The 26,698-nt window shown below is 41.6% G+C and overlaps 2 protein-coding genes across 3 annotated transcripts in view; one reads left to right on the top strand and one right to left on the bottom strand.

Annotated features, from left to right (window-relative positions):
• The window catches only part of P2RY12 (purinergic receptor P2Y12), a 56,141-nt gene extending 49,019 nt beyond the window's left edge, over nt 1-7,122 (top strand). For both annotated transcript variants that reach the window (XM_069975435.1, XM_069975436.1), the window contains exons 2-3: nt 4,421-4,516; nt 5,928-7,122. In XM_069975435.1, the coding sequence (XP_069831536.1) occupies nt 4,504-4,516; nt 5,928-6,970 (1,056 nt within the window). In that variant the 5' untranslated portion in view covers nt 4,421-4,503 and the 3' untranslated portion in view covers nt 6,971-7,122. The remainder of the gene's footprint in view (nt 1-4,420; nt 4,517-5,927) is intronic.
• Nucleotides 1-26,698, bottom strand: part of MED12L (mediator complex subunit 12L) — a 393,418-nt gene that overhangs the window by 123,310 nt on the left and 243,410 nt on the right. The gene's annotated exons all lie outside the window — the stretch shown is intronic.

The raw sequence follows: 26,698 nt of genomic DNA, 5'->3' as shown, positions 1-26,698 counted from the left end.
ATGTTTATTATTCTGATGACGGTAATCAATTGCAACTGCTATTCTTTACGGTGTGTGCACTGCCTGCCAATTTCGCATTGACTTTAATGGAGCGCATTTTTATATTGGAAATACAACCGTTTTACAACTATAAGTTTACTGTTTGTAAACATAGCCTCAAGCAGCACTTTGTATGGCATTCGGTTATACACTTTATCCAGTTAAGACACTATAGTATTATGTAAAATTAATAGAACACCAGAGCACTTTAATAAATGGCAACATTTCATTTTCGAAGAATTGTAATTAGAAAACCGGCTTACTAATGGTTTCAAAACAGCCATATGCACCAATATGTCTATAAACAGGGGATTACTGTATAAATGGATATTTGCTTAGCGTAATTACTGTTTCAAAGTAAACATAGGCAGCCTAAGCATGTCAACAAAAGTGGCTAGCATCTGCTATTGACTCTTCTAGCCTGGGGTGTATTACTATAAAGAAGTATTGTGCACTACTCTTTACTTGGCTAGAAGTGAGGAGCAGGAAGTACTTGCAAGGTAATCTACAAAGATTGCACGTATTTCTAATGAAGATGTCTATGCCAGTGCTTTACCATCACATCCAACAAAGTTCAAGGAAGGTGACCATAAACTTTAACTATAGTGTGTTTATTGTTCTATGATGCTACTATCACTGCTACTACACTATCTCCATTGACTACTTAGTACATAGTAAACTATCTAGCATTCTCCCAAAATTAATTAAGCATACTATATATATGGACGTGTCTTAACCCTAAAAAGAATTAGCAAAGGTGGCAATCCACTTTAGGACAAAAAGTTTTCCCTAACTTCTAAAAGTGGCGGTGAGAGGAGGAACTATAAGGAAATAGGAGGAGACAGTCAGTGTAGGGCTATGATCACAAAATGTCATAAAAACAGAAAAGGTGTCTTCTTTTTCTATTTAAAAATACCTTGGTTATTGCCACAATGTAATTGAATTCAATGCAATGCCTTGAAGTCACTGGAATGACGGACATCCAATGCACACAATGTTTAAAATGACGGATGTTGTCTGTTCGGATGTCAAAATATTAATGTCAATTATTTTTGGACGTCTTTTGCAAACAACGGGTGTTATTTCGTAGTTGTCAACACACAGTTTTTCTTTTTTCACCGTCTTTGGACTTTTCAATTAAAGACACATCCAAAGGCCAATTAGTAACCCCAAACTAGAATAATGTACCAACAGCTGTCCCTGCAATGAGGGGTGGCAAAACAGCAAAATGACGGACCTCATTTTAAATGTGTGAACATAGCCCATTGATGTATTCTATGCTGCATTCACTCTCACTGAACTAGTGGAAAAGCAACAGGGTCAGATGCTAGAAAACCCCAGAGACAGTCCCCGCTAACAACAGTAATGGTGGGACAGCTGCACCACTTCTCCCACGTTTGTTAAGTCCACTGTTTGTGGGAACCTGAAAGAAATGACTGCATTGCACCTCTACGTGATCTTTACTAGAGATGCTTGCTAATAAAGCCATTTATTTGGAAGCCTTTGGATTATCTGTCCTTCTTCTGCAGCACCATAATCTGTGTCCTGGGGGAATCCCTGCCTGATTCATATCATGTAAGATGGTTTCCACAATACTGTCTGTGCACTTTTAGGGCTGTTTTAGGATGCAAACCCTTATCCATATGCTCTAGTGGGCTGAGACTGGCAGCTACATGTTAGAATGAGTCTCTGGTGGACCTAATTCTTGCTTTAATTCTTCAAGAGTATATGGCTACCTGTGGCTTCGGTTGGTGATATCAGATGATTGCAGAAGGTTAGAGAAGCTGGACTTGAAGTCATCAGCTATGGCGTTCTCTCCAAATGGACATGTTTTATTGATCAAAGAAATGACTACCTGGTCTTCCTGAAAAGTAACCATGGTCATTCAAATACATTGTTGTTCAACCACATTAACATGCTTATTTGTCATGGTGAATTTTATTTAACACCAGTTTAGTTATGGAACTCAAACCAAATACAAAATTATTTAAAAAAAATTACAGAAATGTGTAGAAAATTCTATTTTTAACAGTTATCCATTGGGATTCATCATACTTTAGTGCTTGTTTTAAGGGGGAGATCGACAAAGATGACACTCCAGCTATTCTCACCACAAATTTCTAATATGACCTTTTTAATGGAGGGCAACGCAGAAAGAAAACATCTTTAGAGTGCCTTCACACCTACCGACTCGCAGCGTTGATAATGCTGCGAGTCGGCTAGGTCCTGGCAGATCACTGTCATTACATACACGCAGTGGTCTGAACGACCGCTGCGTGTATGTAAATCTGCCGGCCGCTTAACCCCTTCTGATGCCGCCCGCCTCCCGCTCCAGCTCTGTATACATTACCTCTCCTCGCTCCACGAGGTCCCGGCGTCCTGCCCTCCCGCCCGGCCAATCAGTGCGGCTGAGCAACACACTGATTGGCCGGGCGCGAGAGCAGGACGCCGGGACCCCGTGCAGCGAGGAGAGGTAATGTATACAGAGCTGGAGCGGGAGGCGGCCGGCCGGCATCAGAAGGGGTTAAGCGGCCGGCAGATTTACATACACACAGCGGTCTGGACCGCTGCGTGTATGTACTGACAGTAATCTGCAAGGACCTAGCCGACTTGCAGCGTTATTAACGCTGCGAGTCGGTAGGTGTGAAGGCACCCTAAGGGTGCCTTCACACCTACCGGATCCACAGCGGATCTCACTTCTGCGGATTCAAAGTGAGAACCGCTGCGGATCTGGTATCAATTCACCCCTATGATAGCACATATTCGCAGCGGGATTGACATCCTGCTGTGAATATGTGCTTTAACTCCCTGGTGCCCGCAGCCCCACCGCCGCATCCCCCCATCCCGGCCACATCCCCCCATCAACCCACCCCCAGCTGATCTGAGCGGAACCGGAGCCGGCAGCCTCACTGCAGCCGCGCAACCGTGCAGGTACTGTATGCTCTCGGCGGCGGGATGCCGGCGGCGGCGGGCTGGGGTGGGCTGATGGGGGGATGTGGCCGGGATGGGGGGATGCGGCGGTGGGGCTGCGGGCACAAGGGAGTTAAAGCACATATTCACAGCGGGATGTCAATCCCACTGCGAATATGTGCTATCATAGGGGTGAATTGATACCGGATCCGCAGCGGTTCTTGCTTCTAATCCGCAGAAGTGAGATCCACTGTGGATCCGGCAGGTGTGAAGGCACCCTTATTGTGTTAAGTGAATTTCTGGCAAACATCCATGCTGAAAAACAATATTCAGTTGTGTAACAGGGTCCCCTTTCACCTCTTTGTTATCTCTTATGATCAGTTAATGTTGTCCCAATATTAAGTGAATGGAATAGAGAATAGATGGAGAGGAGGTTGAGCATGCATGCTGCTGCTCTGGTCATTTGGGTAACTGGAGGACCTCCCTTCTCGTCTGAAGGCTACGGCCGATAATCACTTTTAATAATAGAAGACACGATGCATGATGTTGGCTGATCGTTGTCTTTAAACAGTCTGAAACAGCAACAATCTGCTGCCATCGTTAGATCGTCCAGGGTGACACACACACCCCGCAGCTCCCTTTTGCCCCCCCCCCCCACACACACACACACACTTACCCGCTCGCTGTTGGCACATGTAAATTCACTGGCAGCTAGCGGGAACGATGAGAAAATGAGCGCTGACCTACCAGGTTGGCGCTTGCTTGCTCCAGCTGATCGCCCCTTGTAATAGGGGTTTAACCCCTACTGATCAGATAGGTGTCAAAAGTTTTGATCAGTGGTGGCCAAAACTCTTCATGAGCCTTGATCTGTTTGTTATTGTCTACAGTCTATACACCCATGTAATCTTATGATTATTAAAGGGAAACTAACAGCAGCTTAGACTCTAACCTGTTATGTTTACATAGGGTGCAGGGCAGCACCATTTTCCCCAATGTTTGCTTTTTAGGAACATGCTGATTAGGCGGTTCAAAGCACTGGGGGGAGGGGGTACTACAGCCCTGGGTGCACCGGTCCGCCCACCTGCCCATTCCCTCATGAATAAGGCAGTGTTCTGCAGTAATATAACTACCATCACTGCAAACTGGACCCACCTGATTAGCATCTCAAGCAAGGTTTTGGGAAAGAAAACTAACTTTTTACTCAACATCCCTGGCTCTATGAAAACAAAACAGTGGGTTAAATTCTTAGTTGCCCTTTAAGAAACATTTAGTCTGCACTTTTTTCAGTTGAATAAGTAAAAGCAGAAGTATGAATGTCTTCATCTGGAACAGAAACTAAAAAGTAAAATGTATGCTCCTATACTATGCGATACTGTACATTCCTCATATGCATATATTTAAAGCCTGGAGTAGTTGTTCTGCATCTAAGTTATTTCTATGGAAGAATCATTATGCTGCATTTACTTTATAGCTTTCTGGATTAAAAGAAGAGGAAATGTCCTGACTCCATGACCAACATAGCCTTGTTACAACAAGAAAGCAAGACGTGTAACCATGGAATATTCAGGTAAGTTTACTATCACTCTACAGGATCTAAAGTAAAGATCTCAGACCCATGTGGGAAACCTGTAGTTCTATAATAGAAAGCCACAGGCTATTGTTTTTTATATTAAATTATGTTTGCTCTGCCAGATAAACATGCCTAATGTGATACTGCAACAATTGGCTTCATTTACAATGAGTGATGTGGTTAAATGTTTTTTTTTTATTATTATTATATTATTATTATTTACTGATATGTTCACACATTCAGGTTTTTAACTGCAATTAATGAAAACAAAGCCAGGAATGGATATGAAAAGAGGATATGTTTTATTCAATCCTTTATGATCTGTCCTCCATTCATAATCAGTTCCTGGCTTTGGCTTCAATCCTTGAAATAAAAAGAAAAACTGACTGTGTGACTACAACCTAAGTTAGCTTCCCACAACCCATGATCTGGTTGCTTAATTCTAACCACATTGAAAAGATCCATCACAGTAAATTGTATCTGCTATTTTTGAGTGATATGACAGGGGGGAGGGGGGTAGTTCAGTAGTTGCCCTTTTGATTTGTGGTTAGTACTGTTCTGCATTTGGGGTCATACTGTATGTAGATGGTCCATTCACAAAGTGTACAATCCCAGATACTGATAAGGAAGAATGCTATGCTTTCTATACAAGCCCTGGTAACACGACCACTATATTATTATTAAAAAATTAAGTAAACACTCCCCCATTAGAAATTATTACCACCGTGTCTGCACTGATATCTATTGGACCCACTCCTGGTTTAATTAAAACATTTTACCCAACAATTTGACTCTTCCTGCCATCCTCCTCCCTCCCCAAACACTCTGTGACCACAACTTGGGAAAGTTGTTGAGCTGGTATTGCTTTATGGGAGTCTGTGGGTGATGGTTACCACTCTACTGTTATATAGTTACATGCATCAATGATACACATGACGAAATTAGGCTAAGTTCACACTACAGGAATTTGTGTATGTCATTGCTGACGGCCGTCAAAAGACGTCCTATATATTTGATAATGACTGCGGTCTGTAATTTGGATGGCTGTGATTAGCAAATATCGGACAGCTTTTTGGTGGCCGTCAGCAGTGGCGGCTGCAAAATCCCATAGTGCAAACTTAGCCAGTGGCTTTGTTTTGACATAGTACTTTCATAAGGCTTTTGCTAAGTCTTATTTCAACCTTAATCAGGAATGGAACTGATAGGACAAAATTATGATGGAAAATTTTGCACAGGTTCTATGTTTTCAACCTGCTCTTGGTTTTGGTTTAAAAAAAACTGATAGAAATACTGTGTGTGAACATAACTATAAACATCAAACACAATTCGAATCCACTCTTATTTATGAAGAAGATACTTTATCAAAAATTAAATGAATTTTTACTTAGAATGTTATTTTTTTCTTTAGGATTTGGAGATCTTGGAACAACCTTTAAGCAGCCCAATATTACTTATCATGGCGGTAATATCACATGCTCCAGAGATAGCCGGGTCAACCAAGTGATCTTCCCTGTGGCCTACACCATTCTGTTCATTGCTGGATCTTTAATGAATGGCTTAGCAATTATTGTCTTTTTTCAATTACCAAGTAAATCTAATTTCATAATTTTTCTAAAAAATTCAGTTATATCTGATACTTTAATGATCATGACATTTCCATTCAAGATTCTAGGAGATGCAAGACTCGGACCTTGGCCACTGAAAGGATTTTCTTGTCGATTTTCCTCAGTGGTGTTCTATCTCACCATGTACATCAGTATTATTTTCCTTGGCCTTATCACTATAGATCGATATCAGAAGACGGTGAAACCTTTTGACAACTCATGTACTAAAAATCTGCTTTCAGCCAAGATCTTGTCAGCTTTAATATGGATCATCATGTTTCTCCTTGCCTTACCCAATATGATTTTAACCAACAAGACCTTGACACCAAAAAGCGTCCGGAACTGTGCAAACCTTAAGTCTAAATTTGGGCTGACTTGGCATGAAATTGTGAACTACACGTGCCAGATCATTTTTTGGGTGTCATTTGCTATCATAGTGGTGTTTTATCTCCTGATAACCAAAAAGCTTTTTCAGTCATATAAAAGGACTAGAAGGGAACAGACACAATGCAGAAAAAAAGTCAACGTGAAGGTGTTTATTATAATTGGAGTGTTTTTCGTTTGTTTTGTCCCATATCATTTTGCAAGAATTCCATATACATTAAGTCAAACTCGTGTTTTTTTTCGGTGCTCCGCTCATTATACTCTTTTTTATGTCAAAGAGAGCACCTTGTTCCTGGCATCCATGAATGCCTGCCTTGATCCCTTCATCTATTTTTTTCTCTGCAAATCATTTCGAGATGCATTGACTACCATGTGGAAGAGAAAACAGGGGTGCTTCCTGGCATATACCCGACGGAGGGCAACTAAACGATACAACATAACTAATGCTGAAACAAAGATATGAACTATTGAGCATGAAGTCTATGGACTATATTACTTTGAGATATGAACGAATGAACGTGGTAGTTTTACATGGTAGAACTCTAAGGATAAAATTATATACTAGTCTTATGGTAAGCAGTGTAATTTTTAGCATGAATAAACAGATACATAGCCCTTTGTTTATTTTATTTTTTTTTCAGAAATATGTGTAATTATGTCACACAATGGAAAGAAGACAATGGTCCATATTTTTCTATATTTACCTATGTTTGTCCTCAGTAAATTGTAAACCATACAACATTAGTTTTCAATGGAACTTTCTTTGATTTATTTATTTTTTATTTATCTTTCAGACAGATCATCCATATCAGATCAGTGGGGTTCAATTCCTGGCACCCCTACATTTGAGGACTCTGTACTAGCGATGCTGACATACATGCCTGAGTGGCTGTACATGATATTGTCATTTGTCACCCTTCAATTCAATGTAATTTGTTTCCACCTGCCATCCGTTCTCCACAAACACAGGAGCATTTGGCCTGGGAATGGATATTCCTCAGTGTCAGCATTCTTGCTGTGGCTTATGTCTTCCTTAATACAAGGGTCGGCCGTGATTTTCTATCCCAGCTGACCCCTATCACAACTGTCATCATCTGTCGGTGGTGATTCAGAACGGCCCCATACACGCTAGTTTGATGCCCAAACCAGCAACGAGCGCCAGGTTCAGCCAACAATTGTTTAAAGTGTATGGAAGCCTAAACAGAAACAGACTTTTCGTCAGGTTTTTTCGTCTAGTATTAAAGTGACTCTGTAACCACAATCTGCCCTCCCCAAACCACTTGTACCTTCGGATAGTTGCTTTTAATCCAAGATCTGTCCTGGGGTCTGTTTGGCAGGTGATGCCGTTATTGTCCTAAAAAAATGTATTTTAAAGTGTCACTGTCGTTAAATTTTTTTTGCAGAAATCAATAGTCCAGGCGTTTTTAAGAAACTTTGTAATTAGGTTTATAAGCCAAATATGCCATTACCTGCATGTAAAAAGCCTTTTCCCAGGTCCCCCTTCCTCTCCTTTCTGTCATCCACTCCTCAGAATCAGAAAATCTTGACTGTTTTTTTATCAGTCGGATCTCTCTGGTCTATGAAGAGGGGAGGGGGGAGGAGGAAGGAGCGAGATTAGCAGGCAGCTGAGAGCCGAGTACACAGGATTGCTCAGCAGGGGAGCTATTCAGAGCCCTAATTAGAGGTCAGAGAGGTCCGTGGTGACTGTCAGAGGAGAGAGCCCGCGATATGAATGTAAATTAACTCTTTGTTGTCCTGTTTTGCTGCTTTTACTTTCTCTCTCCATAGGAAAACCATGAAGACAGGGGGGAGAGCTTCAAACTGCTTTTTCATGATAAAAATTTATTTTTCGGCTAATAAAACCAATTACAAAGTTTCTTAAAATCGCCTGGACTATTGAATTCTACAATAAAAATTTTAACGACAGTGACACTTATACACGTCATGTGGCCGTTAAGAGTAAACAGAGAGGGCTCCCGGCGTGAGCCCTCTCTGCAGCGCGCGGTCCCCGGTTGCTATGTGCAGCCAGGGACCGCGTGTATTAGCCGGCGCGGCCGATCGCCGCGGCCGGCTAATTAACTATTCAAATGCTGCTGTCAAAGCTGACAGCTGCATTTGAATAGCAGCTGTGCCCCCTCTCCCTGGTGTCCAGTGGGGGATCTCCCCCCCCCGCGATGCAATCGCGGAGGGGAGATCCGTTCTAATGAGCCGGCCGGGGCTCAGCGTCGGAATGACGCTGATCCCGGCTCGGCAATCTATTCAGATGGTCTGCAGCAGACCATTATAATAGAGCACCGATCAGGGGCGTAGCTAGGATTCATGGGGCCCCATAGCAAGAAATTGTACATGCCCCCCTCGGATGCACATACTCACCTGACCAAGCGCATTTCCGTGGTGTTTTATTCACCCAGATCTCTGGAGCATTAATAATGTTACTCGCCCACCAGGGAGCTGGGAGAAATAAAGCTGATGGCCTGTGGTGGGTCAGGTGTGTGCATGGGGGGGTTAGGCCTCTTGTGGCTGGAAGTGCAATGCAGCCTCCAGCCACAAAAGAGACAGACAGCGCAGGAAGCCCTGTCAGTGGTGGCAGATATGGTCAGTGTTGTACTGGAGTACACGGGGCCCACCAGAGGAATTACCGCTGATGGACCACCTTCCTTCTGTACAAACTAATGACACAAGGTGGTTTGGTGCACTGGGGCCCGTGCTATTTACCTCAGTGTACTGGCCAGACCATTCTAATGAATAGTGAGGCAATGGTCTGCAATGACGTCACTCCAGTGCCCAGCTATACAGTGAGGCAATGCTCTGCAATGACGTCACTCCAGTGCTCAGCTATACAGTGAGGCAATGCTCTGCAATGACGTCACTCCAGTGCTCAGCTATACAGTGAGGCAATGCTCTGCAATGACGTCACTCTGGTGCTCAGCTATACAGAGTGTTAGATGAACATTAATAAAAGAGGGGTGAGCGGGGCAGATCGGTCTGCTGGTCAGTACCCCCACCGTGTACCAAGCCGCCTCATTTGCACAGTCAAGATTTCCCGAAAATTGGGACACTGAGAATAAAGATAAGAAAATGACCTTTCTCCTCAGCGTCCCGGCTCTATGGGAACAGAACAGGTTAGAAGACTAGAGTTTCCCTTAAATATCTCAGTAAAACAGTAAGAGGGCGGACGAGGTAAAGTGTTTTCCTGCGGCCTCCTGATAGCTCCTATGCACATGTCAGTGATAGAAGTGTAAGGACATGGGAGTCACTAACATCACAGGCTGCGGATATACTGTACATAATCCACCACACCATGTACCCTAATGTACTGACACATTCATACCTCACACACATAGACACAACATGTATACTGCACACAGATATACACATACCTCACACACATATATACACATGACATGCATTCTGTACACATACACACATATACCTCACACACATATACACAACATGCATACTGAACACAGATATACACGACTACTACACACATATACACATGACATACATACTGTACACCCATATACACATGCCATTTCCACTGCACACATTTATACATAAAACTGGATAGCACACACTTATGTATGCATACCTGGATACTGCACACACATATACACAACATGATTACTACACACTTATATACACATAACTAGATACTACACACATATACACGACATGCATATGGCTCACATATATACTAACATACTGCACACATATATACACCAAAGATACATACTGTACACACACACAATAAACACCTACTGTATTATACACATCACATGCGCGCACACACACACACACACACTTACCTACACAAATCCTGTGCTAGTGTGGACATAGCTGCAGTCCAGGAGAGCAGCAGCTATACACATGTCCAGTACAGCTGGGGGGGTGAGCAGGGGACAGGGCTGACAGTTTCCTTCTTCTCCTTTGCCCACAGCCTGGCCTCCCCCTCCCATCTGTTTCCTTCACTGCTCGGCAGGGTCGGGCACACATCACATGACCAGACTCTCATGCTGGAGACAAGCAAAGAGCCGCATAGGCAGGAGAGGAGGGGGAGGAGTTTGCCTGAGGTCACATGTGCCGGAAGGAAAGGGGAAGCAGTGTAGAAGAATTACAGCGATTCTGCTCTGCAAGGAACCCTGGCTGGTGGGCGGGACCTCTCTCTCAGCCGAGGTAATTACATTAGGAGGTCGGACCACCAGAGGATCCTCCGTGGCTCAGTCTGACACAGAATGTGGGTGCAGTGAGATGTAGCTACCATGGTGGCAGGCCCGGGCCCCTAGTGGGCAGGGGCCTTATAGCAACTGCCTTCCCTGCCTCCATGGTAGCTACGCCACTGGCACCGATCTGATGGATCATTGCTTTTATTATATACACAGGATTGATCTCAATGGGAGATCAGTTCTGTGTATATAGAAGTCCCCCAGGGGGCTTCATATTTCTGTAAGGGAAAGTTAAAAAAAAGTGTTTTTATTAATAAAAAATCCCCTCCCCTAATAAAAGTCTGAATCACCCCCCTTTTCCCATTTTACAAATAAAAATAAATAAATAAATGAATAAACATGTTTTTTATCACCGCATGCGTAATTGCCCGAACTATTAATCACATTCCTGATCTCGCACGGTAAACGGTGTAAGCGCAAAAAAAATACCAAAGTGCAAAATTGCGCATTTTTGGTCGCATCAAATCCAGAAAAAATGTAATATAAAGCGATCAAAAAGTCGCATATGTGCAATCAAGGTACTGATAGAAAGAACACATCATGGCGCAAAAAATGACACCTCCCACAGCCCCATAGACCAAAGGATAAAAGCGCTATAAGCCTGGGAATAGAGCGATTTTAAGGAACGTATATTTGTTAACAATGGTTTTAGTTTTTTACAGGCCATCAGATACAATAAAAGTTATACATGTTACATATCGTTTTAATCGTAATGACTTGAGGAACATATGTAACAACTAAGTTTTTCCATAGGACACACGGCGTAAAAATGAAGCCCCCCCAAAGAAAAATAATTGCTTTTTTTTTTCAATTTCACTGCGCGTATAATTTTTTTCTGGTTTTGCAGCATATTTTATGGAAAAATTCAGCCTGTCATTGCGAAGTACAATTAGTGACACAAAAAATAAGGGCTCATGTGGGTCTGTAGGTGTAAAATGCAAGTGCTATGGCCTTTTAAGCACATGGAGGAAAAAACGAAAAGGCAAAAACAAAAGTTAGCACGGTCCTTAAAGGGTTAAAACTTGCAGCCCTGTGTCAAATTGGCGTGGCCTAGAGTAAAAGGAGAGTAGAGTAGAGTAAAAGCAGCTATCTGAAGGTACAAGCGTCCCTTTAAGCGTAGAGGCCACATCACTGTGACCCCATCAATAGGCTAAGCAGTGGAGGTGCCAAGAGTCAGATCCACACCAATCTAATATTCATGGCCTGAGATAAAGATAAGTAATCAATTAAGAAAAAAGTCTGGACTTCTTGATAGTATGTGGGTGATTTATAAAGCGTTAACACTTCAGTTAAGGCAAGCCGGCAAGCTTGGTCGCTATAAGGGCCACTGGTTCACCTCGGATTGATTTCTCACATCTGTCAGGTTGCAGTCGAGACCACTTGCAACCCCATTTGCTGACGTTAGCTGTAACACACTGTGATGACTGCAGTGTCACATGGTCATTTTTGGTTGTGTCACCTCTTTTATGTATCCCTAGCATTTCTTTTGAAGGTGTCTTTCAGTGGTGTAAGGATAATGGCAGATTCCTACAGTTGTAGGTTAGAGGTCCATGGGAAAAAAAGCAGAAACAACAGATTGTCACATAGTGGATGATGTGTGGCAGTCATATCTTTCTAATAATAGATATGTGAAGAACAAATCAAAAACAAGTTTTTCAAGCTCTATTTTCTAAAGGTTCTTTCATGAGGAGAGATATTTGTCTTTCCAGGAAATGTTTTTTTTTTACTTTGGAAAACTGTGAATACAGTATATAGCATTGTATTCCATGCCACATTATGTGGTCACAGCACAGTACACTGCATAAACACTATTTCATAAAACAGTTGGCAAAACACACCAAAAACAGTGTAGTACATAGTAAACATCCGCTCTTGTAGCTGATCAGGCAGTGCTCAAATAAACAGCAGCAGTCAAAAAAATCTTTAATTTACAATGGTTATAGAAAATCCCAATCTAGGAAAAGCTATGTTCACAAAATGTAATTTTTCAGTAAAGAACGGACACTGATTGCAATGGAATCAGAGCCCGTTCTTTACTGCAGGGGTGGCATTGCATTGAAGTCAATGTTATTGCATTGAAGTCAAGTTATGTTAACGCCCGTTCTTTAGAATGTACCTTCCTATTATTTCCTGACGCTGTTCACTAAACAGCGTCCGGAAATAATAAATGTTCACACAGTGAAACGTTACATTGAAGTGAATGGCTGATAGATTTGTAGGCACACCTGACGGTGCTCGCAAGTCAATGTAAAAAAAAATATATAGTGTGAACATGAACAAAAACTGTAAAAAAAAACCCCACAATTTTACTACAATTACCTACAATGAAAAAAAAAATTGGCAAATCCATAACATCAGATTAAAAAGGAAATATCACAAAGATACATCCACAATCAAGTTCAACTAAGGGAGGGGAGAACCAACCAAGTTATCTAGTGGCTCTTTGTAAGCCCCAAAAAAACACATTAAAAGTGGCAGCATTTTAAATACTGTACTTCATAACATTTTTGTGTGTGTGTGTGTGTGTGTGTGTGTGTTGTGTTTCATGGAGATATTTTTCTGCTGCCAATTGATCGCACCCAGTTGGATCCCACTCCAATTGTAGTACTAAACAAGTCTATCAAAGTCCAAGTAATAGCTGAAGAATTTTTTGAAGTTGGACCAAGTTCTGTGTTGTGTAAGTGCATGCACGTGCAATGACATTTAGAGCCATTAATACACCACTAAAATGGGTGCACAAGGTAGATGGGTCACATGGGTCAGACAGGTCAAAGCATGCCTCATTTTTATGACCGTAACAGAAGATATTATAAAAATATTATCTACAATGCAATTACGATAACCACAAATATATCTAAAAGTGTTATATTCTGTTAGATAAATTTAGAATTGGTGAAATCAGATTGCATATATTAGTTCTATTACCATCTTATGTTTACGATGTAAATGGGGCGAGATTTGACCTCTTTGACCTGTCTGCCCCGTCCATTTGGGTGGTGTATTTAATGGTGCCTATGTGTATGCAGTTACCTGATTAAGAACTCATTGTTCCTGTGTATTTAATAAAGTCGACCACTTTCTTTATGATCAGTGCCAATGGTGTGGTTTTTGTCCATTATGCAACCCTTGGTAGATCTGCAAATTCTTAAAAAAATCTATTTTCCAAAGTTTTCAACAGTAGTTTATGACCACAACACAGCACAGTACTGGAATGAAAAACATCCATCCAGGCCGTATTATTGTTACATTATGATCAATTTGTCTTTCCTTTAAGACTGCAGTGACTGTTGCCACCAAATAAACAAAAGCTACCGTAACTCTAGGTACAATGGTTTAATAGAGGAGACCAAAGCTTCTGAAGTGGGATGAAGTCTGTGCCAGGTTATGGATAAACTGTCTCCATTCTACATATGACTCATACTTGTACTGAAGATTGTCTAAACATCCGTTGTGAGAAGATGCTTTACTGCACTGTTGTGTTGTCTGTAAATAGAAATATGTTTTCTAAAAACAGAACTGTTTCTATGAATCAAGCGCTCTACTATGGGGGAATGTTCGCGTAGAATGCCATCTCTATCCTCTAGTTCAGTGTTTCTCAAGTCCAGTCCTCAAGATCCACCAACAGGTCATGTTTTGCGGATATCCCATACAACGAACAGCTGTGGCAGTTACTGGTGCTCTGACTATAATTATATCACCTATGAAATCCTCAAAACATGACATGGTTAATCTGGAGTTGAGAAACACTGCTTTATGCTTAATGATATGATGTATTAAAGGGGTTGTCCTGGCTTAGAAAAACATGGCCACCTTCTTCCAGAAACAGTGTGAGTCTTGTCTCCAGTTTGGGTGTGGTTTTTAGCTTAGTTCCAATTAGGGATGGTCCGAAACTGCAGAGGTTTGGGTTCGTATGAACCCGAACGCTCGGCATCAGATTCCCGCTGTCTGCCCGCTCCGTGCAGTGGGTGGATACAGCGGGAGGACCGCCTGGAAAACTGGGATACAGCCTATGGCTATGGCTGTATCCCAGTTTTCCAGGCAATCCTCCCACTGTATCCACCCTCTCCACGGAGCGGCCAGACAGCGGGAATCATTTCCGAGAGTTCGGGTTCGTACGAACCTGAACCGAACTCGGTTCGGACCATCCCTAGTTCCAATGAATAGAGCTTAACTGCAATAGCATACACAACCTGATGACAGAGTGCTGTTTTTGCAAGAATGTAGCTGTTCTTTTTAATCTAATCCTGGATCACCCCTTTAAGGCAGGTATGTCTTTATTAGAAACCGGCGCATTCTCAAGTCAGATCACTCAACTTTGATTACCATTGGCTCACAAACTTAGGGTACTATTATACGGAACGATAATCGGACGAATCTGGCCGATTATCGCTCCGTGTAATAGTGGTGTGGGGCCGGCGCCTGATGATATGCAAACTGCATACATTACCTATCCATGCTGCAGGGCTCCTCTTGCGCTGTGCTTCTCCCCAGGAGCCCTGCAGCATGGATAGGTAATGTATACAGTTTAAGCAAGGACATCGGTAACAATGTCCATGTAGCCCTTGTTAAACGAGTACTGGGCCGTGTAATAGGCCCAGTAACTAAGCACCGATCTAGCAGATCGGTGCTCATTTACAGTTATTATTGGGCCCTCATTGGCCCGTGTAATACCACCCTTAGATGCAGCCCTAGGGAGTCCTGGAAAACATGAATACAGCCCATAGCTGTCAAAGCAGCGTAACTGTCATTTCAGGGTCATTTTTCTGAAAACAATAAATATCTATAGTACAAGCGATTTTAAGAAACTCTGTAATAGGTTTTATTTACCAAAAGAGTTTCCTTCTGTACTGAAAAAGCTGTTTTCCTAGCCTCCCCTGACTTCAGAAGAAGTAGGATTTCTGTGTCCATTATGTGTCTATGGAGAGGGGAGGGGCTGAGAGGAGTGAGTGAGCACGGAGCAGTCCTGCACAGCAAAACACCCTGCAATCGTCTCTCAGCAAGTTCCTAGATAAGCACTGAACTTTCTGACCTCTGAATCCAGCATTTTAGGTGCCCAGACAGTCTACAGCTGACCTTCATGTCACCTCTTCCTGCTCCCTCATCTCCCTCGGCCACTCCCCCCAATCCCCCCCCCCCTCCCCCCGTCTTCACTGGCTTCTCTGTAATGGCTTTGCCTGATAATGCACGGATAAGAAGTGTGAAAGGGGGGGAGAAATGGAAATTGCTTTTTGAGTACAGAAGGAGGCTTTTTTGCCTTATCAAACCTATTATAGAGTTTCTTAAAATCTCTTATACTACTGATTTCTGTAAAAAAATAAAAAATATGACGGTTACACTTGAAATTTACACCTACTACTGATCTATGCAATGTTTGCTGAAACAACAAAGCCTATCTGAGAGCTAAGCTGCCAGGCATACAAAATATGGCTATGTTCACTCAATATCAAAAAAAGAGAAGAGACATCTGCCATTTCTATTTAAAAAGACATCCGTTATTGCCGCGATTTATAAGGTTTCAATGCAATGCATTGAAGTCAATGGAATGACAGATGTACAATGCACATAATGTATAAAATAACGGACGTTGTGTTCGCAGACGTCAAAATAATGATCATGACAATTATTTTCGGATGTCTTTTGCAAACATAATTTTTAATTTGTTTTTTTTTTCACCGTCCTTTCACAGTTTTTACTATTAAATTCAATGGAATTTTCAATTAAAGATACACCCAAAGGCCAATCAGTCCACCGGAACTAGAATAAGATACAAACAGCCGTCATTGCACTGACGGGCAGCCAAACAGCTAAATGACGGACATTTTTTATTTTTTTTTGAAAAACAAAAAGGGGAAAAAAGTTATCTTTGTGCTTCCATATTCAGAGTCCTGACATAGGTGCACAAGGGGTTCCTTCCTGTAAGTTTTATGTGAAACAAGGAGCACATTATAAACTGAGGGTCCGAGAAGCAATGAAAGCATGAACATTGCCGTCTGAAACTTAGGGCATCTTTTTAAACTCAAGGTTACTAATAACTTATGGACAAATAAGTTTTCTATGTCAAAGGTCTCTATACTCATCAATTTCAAAAACAAGCAAAGATGAAAGAAAAAAGAATCAAGCTTCCAAGCTATTAAGAAGAAGAACGAGCCGGTTGTTTTCTGACGTCAAAGCCGGTGGTTTCATTCTCAGAACTATTACATGGTTGCTAGAAAGTTTCAGGTACACACACATACTATAGACAATATTTCTTTATCTAGGCTTTTATCTATAATGATTAACAGATCTGTGAAAACAATTTGCCAGCTTCCTCCTAATAAAACACATTACTCCATTGTTCTATAATTACTTCTTATTGTTGGAACAATAATTGGAACAAAAACTTAATGAGCCAAGAGTCTTCTGCCAAATGTGAATGAGCCAAGTCCATCACTTTCATTTGTATAAGGAAGGACAGCGCTTCATAGGGAGTATTGTTTATGATGGATAAGCATTGTAAAAACTGTCACGATGGACAAGGGGGCACAATGTATAGAATGGTTTGCAGAATTCTGCAGCCCACCGATCCCTCTACGCATGCTAAACATGTGTGCTGGTGCTGCCCCACATATGCACAGTAAACATGCTGTATATCTTTTTGAAGATAGCTGGTTTAACTGGTTTCAGTTATACAGATATGTAATTTACTTCTATTTAAAAATCTCAAGCCTTCCAGTACTTATCAACTGATGTATGTCCTGCAGGAAGTGGTGTATTACATCCGGAACTGTCCAGAGCGGCAGCAAATTCCCATAGAAAGACCCTCCTGCTCTGGACAGTTCCTAAGATGGACACAGGTGGCAGCAGAGAGCATCGTCTCAGACTGGAAAGAATACAACACTTCCTGCAGGACATACTTCAACTGATACATACTGGAAGCCTAGAGATTTTTAAATAGAAGTAAATTACAAATCTGTATAACTTTCTGACAACAGTTGATTCGAAAGAAAAAGAATATTCCTTCAAATGTACTGCACTGTTATACAGAGTTCTTTGTCTGGCTTTCCACAGCAGATAACATACAGGCTACAATTAAGTTTTAAAGAAGCATTCCACATTTTTTTTTTATTTCCCCCTGGCAGCAGGCTGGCACATACTGTATACTTACCATTGATGATCAGTGTCCCTCAGAACGGCTTCATTCCAGTCCTGCTGCATGATTTGGCTCCCGCTGGTGACCCCTCTTCTTTCTCCAGGGTTATTGAAGGCTGGAAGTCAGGGTCTCCAAAGCATCTCTATGAGAGCTCTGTCATAAAGATGCATTAGAGACCCTGATTTACAGCCTCCTTAGATTTAAACAGTGCTGTAGGACTGGAATGAAGCTGTGCCATGGGACATCGATCATCAATGGTAAGTATATGAGCCAGCCTGCTACCAGGGGAGAAATAAAAAAAATGTGGAATGCTTCATTAAAGCGCCCTCCTCATCACTAGGAATGCCCCAGGCAGGTATTATCCTATTCCTCACCTGTGTCACTGCAGAGGAATAGGAAATATACTGCCAGTGTCATTCCAAATGATGAGGAGGGTGGGGAGGAGGGACGGAGGGGTGGTGCAAGGTCAGGGCACAGATACTCTAAGTCACGGCCGTTTGGCATGGAGCTGCAAGTTTAAAAGTAGTTTTTTAGGACAATAACTGCATCACCTGCCGAACGGACCCCAAGACAGATCTGGGATTAAAGGGGTACTCTAGACGTCCACTCACCTCCCCGATTCCAGCGGCGGGTCCCGCATCGCGGCGCTCCAGTTCCCGCCGCTGGAACCGGAGAGGTGAGTGGACGTCTTTTCCCTCGGCTACCTCCTCCCTGGTCCCAGCAAAAAAGTGCCCCCCCCCCCGCTGGAGTACCCCTTTAAAAGCAGCTATCCGAAGGAACAAGTGGTTTGAGAGGGACAGATTGTGGGTACAGAGTCGCTTTGATATAGTGGAAGACCTGGCAACGTATGTACTGTAGGTCAAAGTGCACAAGCCTGAAACACATTGTATGAAAATACATAAATAAAGAACATCTGCTAAATAGAGAACATCTGCTTAGAAAGAGATACACTGTATATGGAGAGCAGCAGGAATACAGTGTCCATGTTTTTGGATATTATTGTCAGTGACAAAGCTCGGGATGCGGTAGAACGTCAAAATTCTTTCCACAGCATAAAGTAATTTTTTTTAATTAAATGCATTAGCTGAAGGGAAAATCTCTATGTGTTTCTAATGAAATTCTAATAGCAGATGTTTCCTGGTTTTACACGTTGCTCCATTAGGCCATAACTCCACTGTTAGCAATTATTACCAGTGCGGCTGTAAGTACACCCAATGATGGAGTCTGCTGTTAGCTAGTTCACAATAAGCAAAACTCTTAAATAGAAAGGGGGTGATTCTAATTTTGTATCTTGGTCCTTAATTCACTATGAAAAAACCCCCCAAAACACTAGTACATCGATTAAAACATTAAGGCAAAGAGTTTCTCCATAACTATGTCTATAAAGTTCCCATCTCAGAGATATAAGCTAGAGGCAAAGCAGTATTAGGCTATGTTCCCACAAAGAATTTTTGCTCAGCATTTTGCAACCAAAACCAGGAGTGGATTGAAAACACAGAAAGGCTCTGTTTACACACTGCTGAAATCTAATGGTCATTTAGCAGCAAATAACTGCATTATTTCCAAACAACGGACGTTGTTTTAAAATAACGGTAATCTTTTGTCCATTAAATGGACTAAATTTTAACAGTGTGTGAACACAGTCTTTCTGTGTTTTTAATCCACTCCTGGTTTTGGTTGCAAAATACTGAGCAAAAATACTGTGTGTGAACATAGCCTTAGAGTCCTATTCTACAGGCTGATGGGGGCCTGATCAATAGTGTAAATGAGCGCTGATCTAGTAGATCGGCGCTCGTTTACTGGGCCTATTTCATGGCCCGATAATCGTTTAGCGAGGGCTGCAGGGACATCGTATACTACATCTTTGCAATTTTTTTTTTCTGACAGTCTTCTATGTGAAATACAATGTTATAAATTTCCCCACCTACTGGAAAACTGGAATTGAAGCTCCGTCACTAATAATAATTTGGTGTTAAAGGAGAAGTCCAGTGAAATTGTTTATTAAAGTATTGTATTACCCCCCAAAAGTAACACAAATCACCAACATACACTTATTATGGGAAATGCTTATAAAGTGCTTTTCCCCCCGCACTTACTACTGCATCAAGGCTTCACTTCCTGGATAAAATGGTGATGTCACGACCTGACTCCCAGAGCTGTGCGGGCTGTGGCTGCTGGAGAGGATGATGGCAGAGGGACACTGAGGGACACAGGACACTGGAGGGACACTGAGCATCCCTCTACCATCATCCTCTCCAGCAGCCACAGCCCACACAGCTCTGGGAGTATGTGTGTGTGTGTGTGTGTGTTTTGGGGGTGTTGTCTATAGATTTAGGGGCTTTGGTTTGACTATCTTGAAACTACAGTACATAAGGTACTGACCTTTATATATAGTATCTCCTTTAATAGAGACATTCACAGTTTTTCCTTTGGAGAAGGGACAATCAACCACTTTGTACACTAATATACCATTAATATTAATTTAGATTTAAAACCTGGTACACACTGGAAGAAAATGAGACCAACAAAAATCAATTGGTTGGGATAATATTATTGTCTGCCTTGTTCTCTATCCTCTCACTAAAGAATATTATATACTGTACACATCTTGGTTGACCAAAGTACAAACCATAAAATGTAGTAACCTAGGTAGTTTGACAAAATAAACTCAGGAACCGTGCCATTGTAATTCCTACATGTTCACAGACTAAAATAAGAATAATATTTTATATGGATAACAATGTGCAATGTATTGTATAAACCTGGCACAGCTAAAATGATAAAAATGTTTCACAATACTAATCTATGGCCAAGAACAATAAAACATCTGGCACACAATAGGTGGCATCAAATCAAACAATCTGCAGGTGATTTGTTTTGATTAATATTTTAACTATATTACAATAACTGGGGAACAAAGGAAAATCTAACCTCCTTCAAATCCTAAAATGCCAAAACATTACAATGAAATATATGTCTATATGCTATTTTAGATACGGGAAGCATGATTAAAGGGGAACTCCACATAAGGAAAACTTGCCTTCTATTTTAAGTACATTAAAAGTTATATAGATATGTCTATATAATGTATTACCGTATCTGTATGGTTCTGCCACACTGGTAGCTGATAGAAATCCAGGAAGTAAAGAAAAATGGCCTATGTGCCAATTCACATTGTCTCCTGCTCCCACTGCTCTCCCACCTTAGGAGATAAATCTTCCATGCCTCTGTGTCACATTGTGTGTGTTTGCTGAGATCAGGCTGATGATGCAGACAGGGGGCAGGGCGTGATGTCCCAGGAGGCTTGGCTGGATCCCCCAATCCCCTGAGTGATTCACCATCTCTGACCAGCCAGAAGAAGGTGCTAAACTGATTTCACTGCAAAAGTCTGCAGTGAAATTAGGGCTGTGTTCACACATGTTGGAGTGTCATTGCAGTACTGCAGCTTGATAAACAAAATTAAACTGCAATGTATGAACACAGCCTAGATGTTCTGCAACAGATTTGGGTGGGGAATGGGCAGGGTAGAGGACTGTGATAAACAGCTGTTGCATTCTGGAACCAGTACTGCATTCTGTGAACTGCTCAACCAGGAAGTACAGAAACACAATACAGAATAAAAAATACCCAAACAAATGGAGTTTTGGTAGTTTCAAAAACCTCTACCTGGAGTTCCCCTTTAAAATATTTATCAATGGGGAATAGGGGGTACGGCTGTGCACATGATATTCCCATGCACTGTAATGTAAATGAATGCATACAGTATGTACTTACAGGCAATTAGTCCCCTATGGTAAGTCATCAGTACAGCATATAGATTTGTAAAGTGCCGTTTGATTCAATGGGAGATCTGTAAGTACATACACTATACGGACAGAAGTTTTGGGACACACCTTAACAAAATGTACATGTGAATCTTCAATGCAGTTGAGGAATATGGGGCTCTTGAGCAGCTCCTAACCCTGCTCCATATGCAGTGAGTGCCAGCTATATATGACTGCCAAAACTCCCAGGGCCCTTCAGGCCGATCCCAGCAACTTAATCCTCTAGAAGCCATGATTAACAGTAAAGATCGCATTTAGACACTTCTTAGACAGGCGCAGAGCTTGTCAGAGCCATTACCAGCACCCTCGAATTGCAGGATGCCAATAGGCTACAATGCTAGCAGGAGGCCCTCTATAGGTCTCCATTTCTGCCAAGGTAGAGCTGCTATTACAGGCTGCAAAGCATTCTTTTCCATATACATGCTTCCCTGGGGGCAATGCACCTAGGACTTCCCTGCTTTGAGCGCTTTCACTAGCAGCCGGCAGTGTTGTCATTTGGCTGGTCTCCCTTGGATCAGCGATCTGTTTCTCTTATGGCTCTAAAAGCATTGTTCCCACCTAGCCAGAATCCTGCTCCACACTGATGAGGGGCAACACCCCGAAACAGCTGTATGTGGATGGTCGCCTGGTCTAGGTTTTTCCCTTGTTATTACATTGACTTATAGGGCCACTTAATATGGTGGATTTGGTGGTTTCCTTACAGGAGCCACCCCTTGGCTGGGTCCTTCCCGGAAGGATATCTAGCTAGTCCTGTGTTTCGAGACTCTTTGATGAGGCTCCACAGGCTCTTCTTTTGCATTTTTATTTTTTAAAAGGCTTCAGTTTTTTTCATTACCAAAACACAATAAAAGAAAAAAAAGTAAATTGATAACATGTAAGAGTATAAAAATGGTAGTATTCATGGTGAGAGTGTACAGGATGAGTGCCAAAGCACATGAAGGAGGAAAAGATGGAGATTATCATTTAGTGCGATGGACTGCAAAGGTTCGCTAAGCTTCTGTGCATGGAAAGCTGGGGAGTTCTTGCAGTCTGCTCCGCTTACAGGCAGGGGGCAGGAGGAGGACATGTCTGGCCCCCGCACATGCTGCAGTCATTATGTCCAGACACAACTCTAGCTGAAATCTATGCCAACTTCAAGGGCCCAGGGCCAGCCTTACCGTGTTGAAGGTGGATTATTTAATTCCAACAGAGACTTTTACTAACCTCAAAGAAGGTTTAATTTCTACAGAGCGTGGTTTTCCATAGCAGAAGGTAAGATTTTGCCACTTCCTGAATTACAGTAACCTGCATTATTATTATTATTATTATTATTATTATTATTATTATTATTGTAGTAGTAAAACAACTTCATCCGCCTGCTCCTCCTGCACGGCCACAATCCTTACAAACTATATTACTATGTAACCAAGGTCTTGCTATCTTTCCAGCCTATTCTATCTTTCTAGCTATATTTATACCGTACGTTATTGAGGAAATAGCGTACATTCTGGATAAGGAAACCAGTGAACTGTTCACTAATATATATTTGTATATATGTTCCTGCAGTTTGTTTAAATAAAAGGTCAAGGAAGAGTGAAGAGAAAAGGATAAAACATTTAGATGAATGCCTTTTTTAGATACTGTAAGTACAATACTGATATTATTATTATTTATTAGGTTGTAAGATAATGACAATGAAGGGTTATATAGGGCCAGCAAGAACATATACAAATAGTAGGAGAAGAGACAATGCACTGAGTGCACTGTGGCACTATACATTGTATCAATAGGAAAACCTTCACTGCATTGTTTTTTTCTCTTACTATTGTTATTACTTCTGCCTTTGTCCTCTGCTTTATTTGGTATACATATTGCTGGCCCTATATAGCCCTTCTTAGCATTTTTTGACTGAATTATGCACAGTGCTACCTTTTTGTACAGTTTTGGTCTATTCTAACTATATATATATATATATATATATATATATATATATATATATATATATACACACACACACACACACACACACACAGCCCCCAGTTTAATGTTGTTATAAGTATTGTCAGTGCTGGTGACTGGTCACTGCTTATTCTGCTCAGAAACAGTGATGTATTAAGGGAGGAGGCGCTAAGCCTGGCGTGAGGAGATGCTAGACAGGAAGCCATTGTGCAGGAATGGAATAAAGGGTTCTGATCCAGCAGGTGATTATCACAGAGTGGACTTATTTCAGGTTACCTCGCTACCCCACCCCCACCATCCTCCTTGTTCACTCCATTTTTACTGGTCCTAACCTTTATTTAAAATGATGAACTAATAGAGATATGTAATGCTAGTATCCGTAAAATGATCATTGTTTCTTGTGCTTGAGCACTGGGACCAATGTTTACCTTATAGGGATAAGTTGGTGTATATCCGAGTGGCCGTGTTCATCAAGGTGTCATACATTGTTTCTGTTCAACCCCCCACCCCAAGCACTCAGTTGAGCGCTTCGGTCCCTTTAATTTAGAGATCATTGGGGGGGTCTCAGTAGCCGGAACTCACCTAAAACAACTTTTTTACATATCTCTATGACATGTCAGGAGTTTTCTAAAAGTTTAGTTACTTATCATGAAAGCTCATCTGTAAATCTGTGCATCAAATACACAATTTTTGGTCAAGATTATATGCAGAAAAACTAGCGTATCTGCTAAATGTTAACACACCCTTAGGGTATGGTCACACTCAGTAAATGTGGGGGAATTCCATGTCAATTCTTTGTGCGGAGAGCGGCTGAAGCAGAGGCGCGTGAGCCCTCTCTTAGATAAACTATGGGACACTGAGGTAGGCAAGATTCCGCCACATTTACTCAGTGTGAACATAAACTTACACTGAATCTTTTCCCACAAAAACAATATATCATTCTGCACAGCTCTCCTAATCTATACTGATATGCGTAATTCCCAGAGATCAGACTGTATGATTAATGTGATAGGTTCCTTTTATGCAAGTTGGGTGCTTCTTATTCAGAGAATAAAGGAAATAGTAAGACAAACAGATACACTGTATACGTTATACATAAATAAATACATGAATAAATAAGATTAAATCTCAAACTAGCCAGGTGTCACCACATTGCATGTTACAAGGCAGAATGCATTCATTTTGTGTCATTTGTTTTCCTTCCACTAGAGGGCGCTCCTAGAAAACCAATGAAATGTTATCTACCAAGAACATAACAGTAAAGGAAAAATTCAGTTTCCTGTAATTCTTCATTTAATTTTTAATTGTTCATAGTTACATATTAGTAAAAGACAATAATGTCCCTGAACTTCCCAGGTATGTAAAAAAACACATTGCAGTATGTTCACACACACAGTAGTTTTGCTAAGTATTTTGCAACCAAAACCAGGAGTAGAATGAAAACACAGAAAGGCTATGTTCACACACTGTTGAAATTTAACATCAAATTGCCATTATTTAAAAACAATTTCTGATCTCTAGGGGTTTCGTCAGACATCGAATAAGCTTTATGTAAATGATGTAATTGCAGCTTTCAGTCCAGCTGACAAAACTTGACATTCGGGTGACATCTACATTAACCCACAGTCATTTTCACAAGATTAAGTGATATAAGTAAGTTCTTATGTTTTCCAATTACTTTTTATAATGCAAATTAAAATGTCTTAATAAAGAGGGGATTATGGGTAAGCAGTCCACAAGCTACAGCATGTTGATTTCTATTCTGTAATAGAGTTATATTAAGTTCACACTGCTTCAAGGACTTCCACTGGAGGTCATGCAGAGTGCGTGCGTTGACAGGTTGGAGTTGTACACTCCTTAACATTAAGAAGGAAAAGTCGTAGACTTATGGAAATCCCTTGATCAATAGATATGGAAATGATATGAAAATAATAAAGAAACAGAAACAACATATTCAAAACACCTCCCTTTATTTATCTCCCTTTATTTATGAACGCCACGCGCAGGAATGAATGCCCTTCACATGTATGGAGTTTTTCCTTTTTAACATAACAGAAAAAAGAAAGTAGCAAAGTTTAAGGCAAAAGTAGCCATCAATCGGTAGTAGTACACAATCGGTGCAAAAAGCAACAATAATAATATATAACTGAACCAATAAAAATCTTGCTCCATCTTGCCCCTTGCAAGGGCGCCTTTCGAAAAGAAAAAGAGGACGAGTGGAAAGGAAACAAATGATGTCTTCCAGGCGTCTCAAACGGAGATGCAGGGGTATGCTAATTCACAAAGGAACCAGTGCTTTCTGGGAAGGCATGATTACAGCAAGAGTGGTAGGGGCGGCTGATGAACCTCAGAAGAACCAAACAGAAATAAAACAAAGGAGAAAAGGAGAGCAAGAGAAGAAGTAGAAGGAAGAGAAAGAGAAGGGTGCTTCCTGGAATGCCTATCCTAGAACACATCCCAGGTGTCCCATGCATTGTTACATTTTTTCACCGTATTATTCAAACTAGCCGTAAAAGCATCCACACTTCTTATATCTCTGATCCGTGTGAGCAGATTAGGGAAGACGTGTGGGGAGGTGCTTTTCTAGTGAAGGGAGATGCGGCAGCATGATTCCCTATGTTTTTGGGAGGTACGTTTAAAAGGAAATGAAGTGGAGTCAAGGGAACTTGGATGTTTAAGACATCTTGAATAGGGGCTCGGACTGACGTCCAACATTAGGCGGTCAAGGGGCACTAACAGAAAGTACGTAATAGGGTGCTGATCGCAGATTGGCATCTCCAGCACGTGCTAGCAAAGGCAGGGTTAAATTTATGAATGAGGTGAGGAGTGTGGTACAAACGCATTCTCCTGGCAGGGTCACGGAACAGCCGGTCTCTGCACAGATCATCCCGGCTTGTATTGCAGTGCCGGCCGGATGATCTTTATGTCTGTAGTGTTCTGATGCGGGCGCATCAGCGTGTGGCCGCATCAGAACACTCCACAGCACACAATGAAGCAAGTGGCATGAGCCGCTCGCTTCATTGTGTGAACTGATAGAGCTTTCTGCGGCCGCAATTCACTGAATACGATCTGTA

The sequence above is a fragment of the Dendropsophus ebraccatus genome, chromosome 6, assembly GCF_027789765.1.
Source record: "Dendropsophus ebraccatus isolate aDenEbr1 chromosome 6, aDenEbr1.pat, whole genome shotgun sequence".
Classification (NCBI taxonomy): Eukaryota; Metazoa; Chordata; class Amphibia; order Anura; family Hylidae; genus Dendropsophus; species Dendropsophus ebraccatus.
This window is presented reverse-complemented; position numbering and strand designations above follow the sequence as displayed.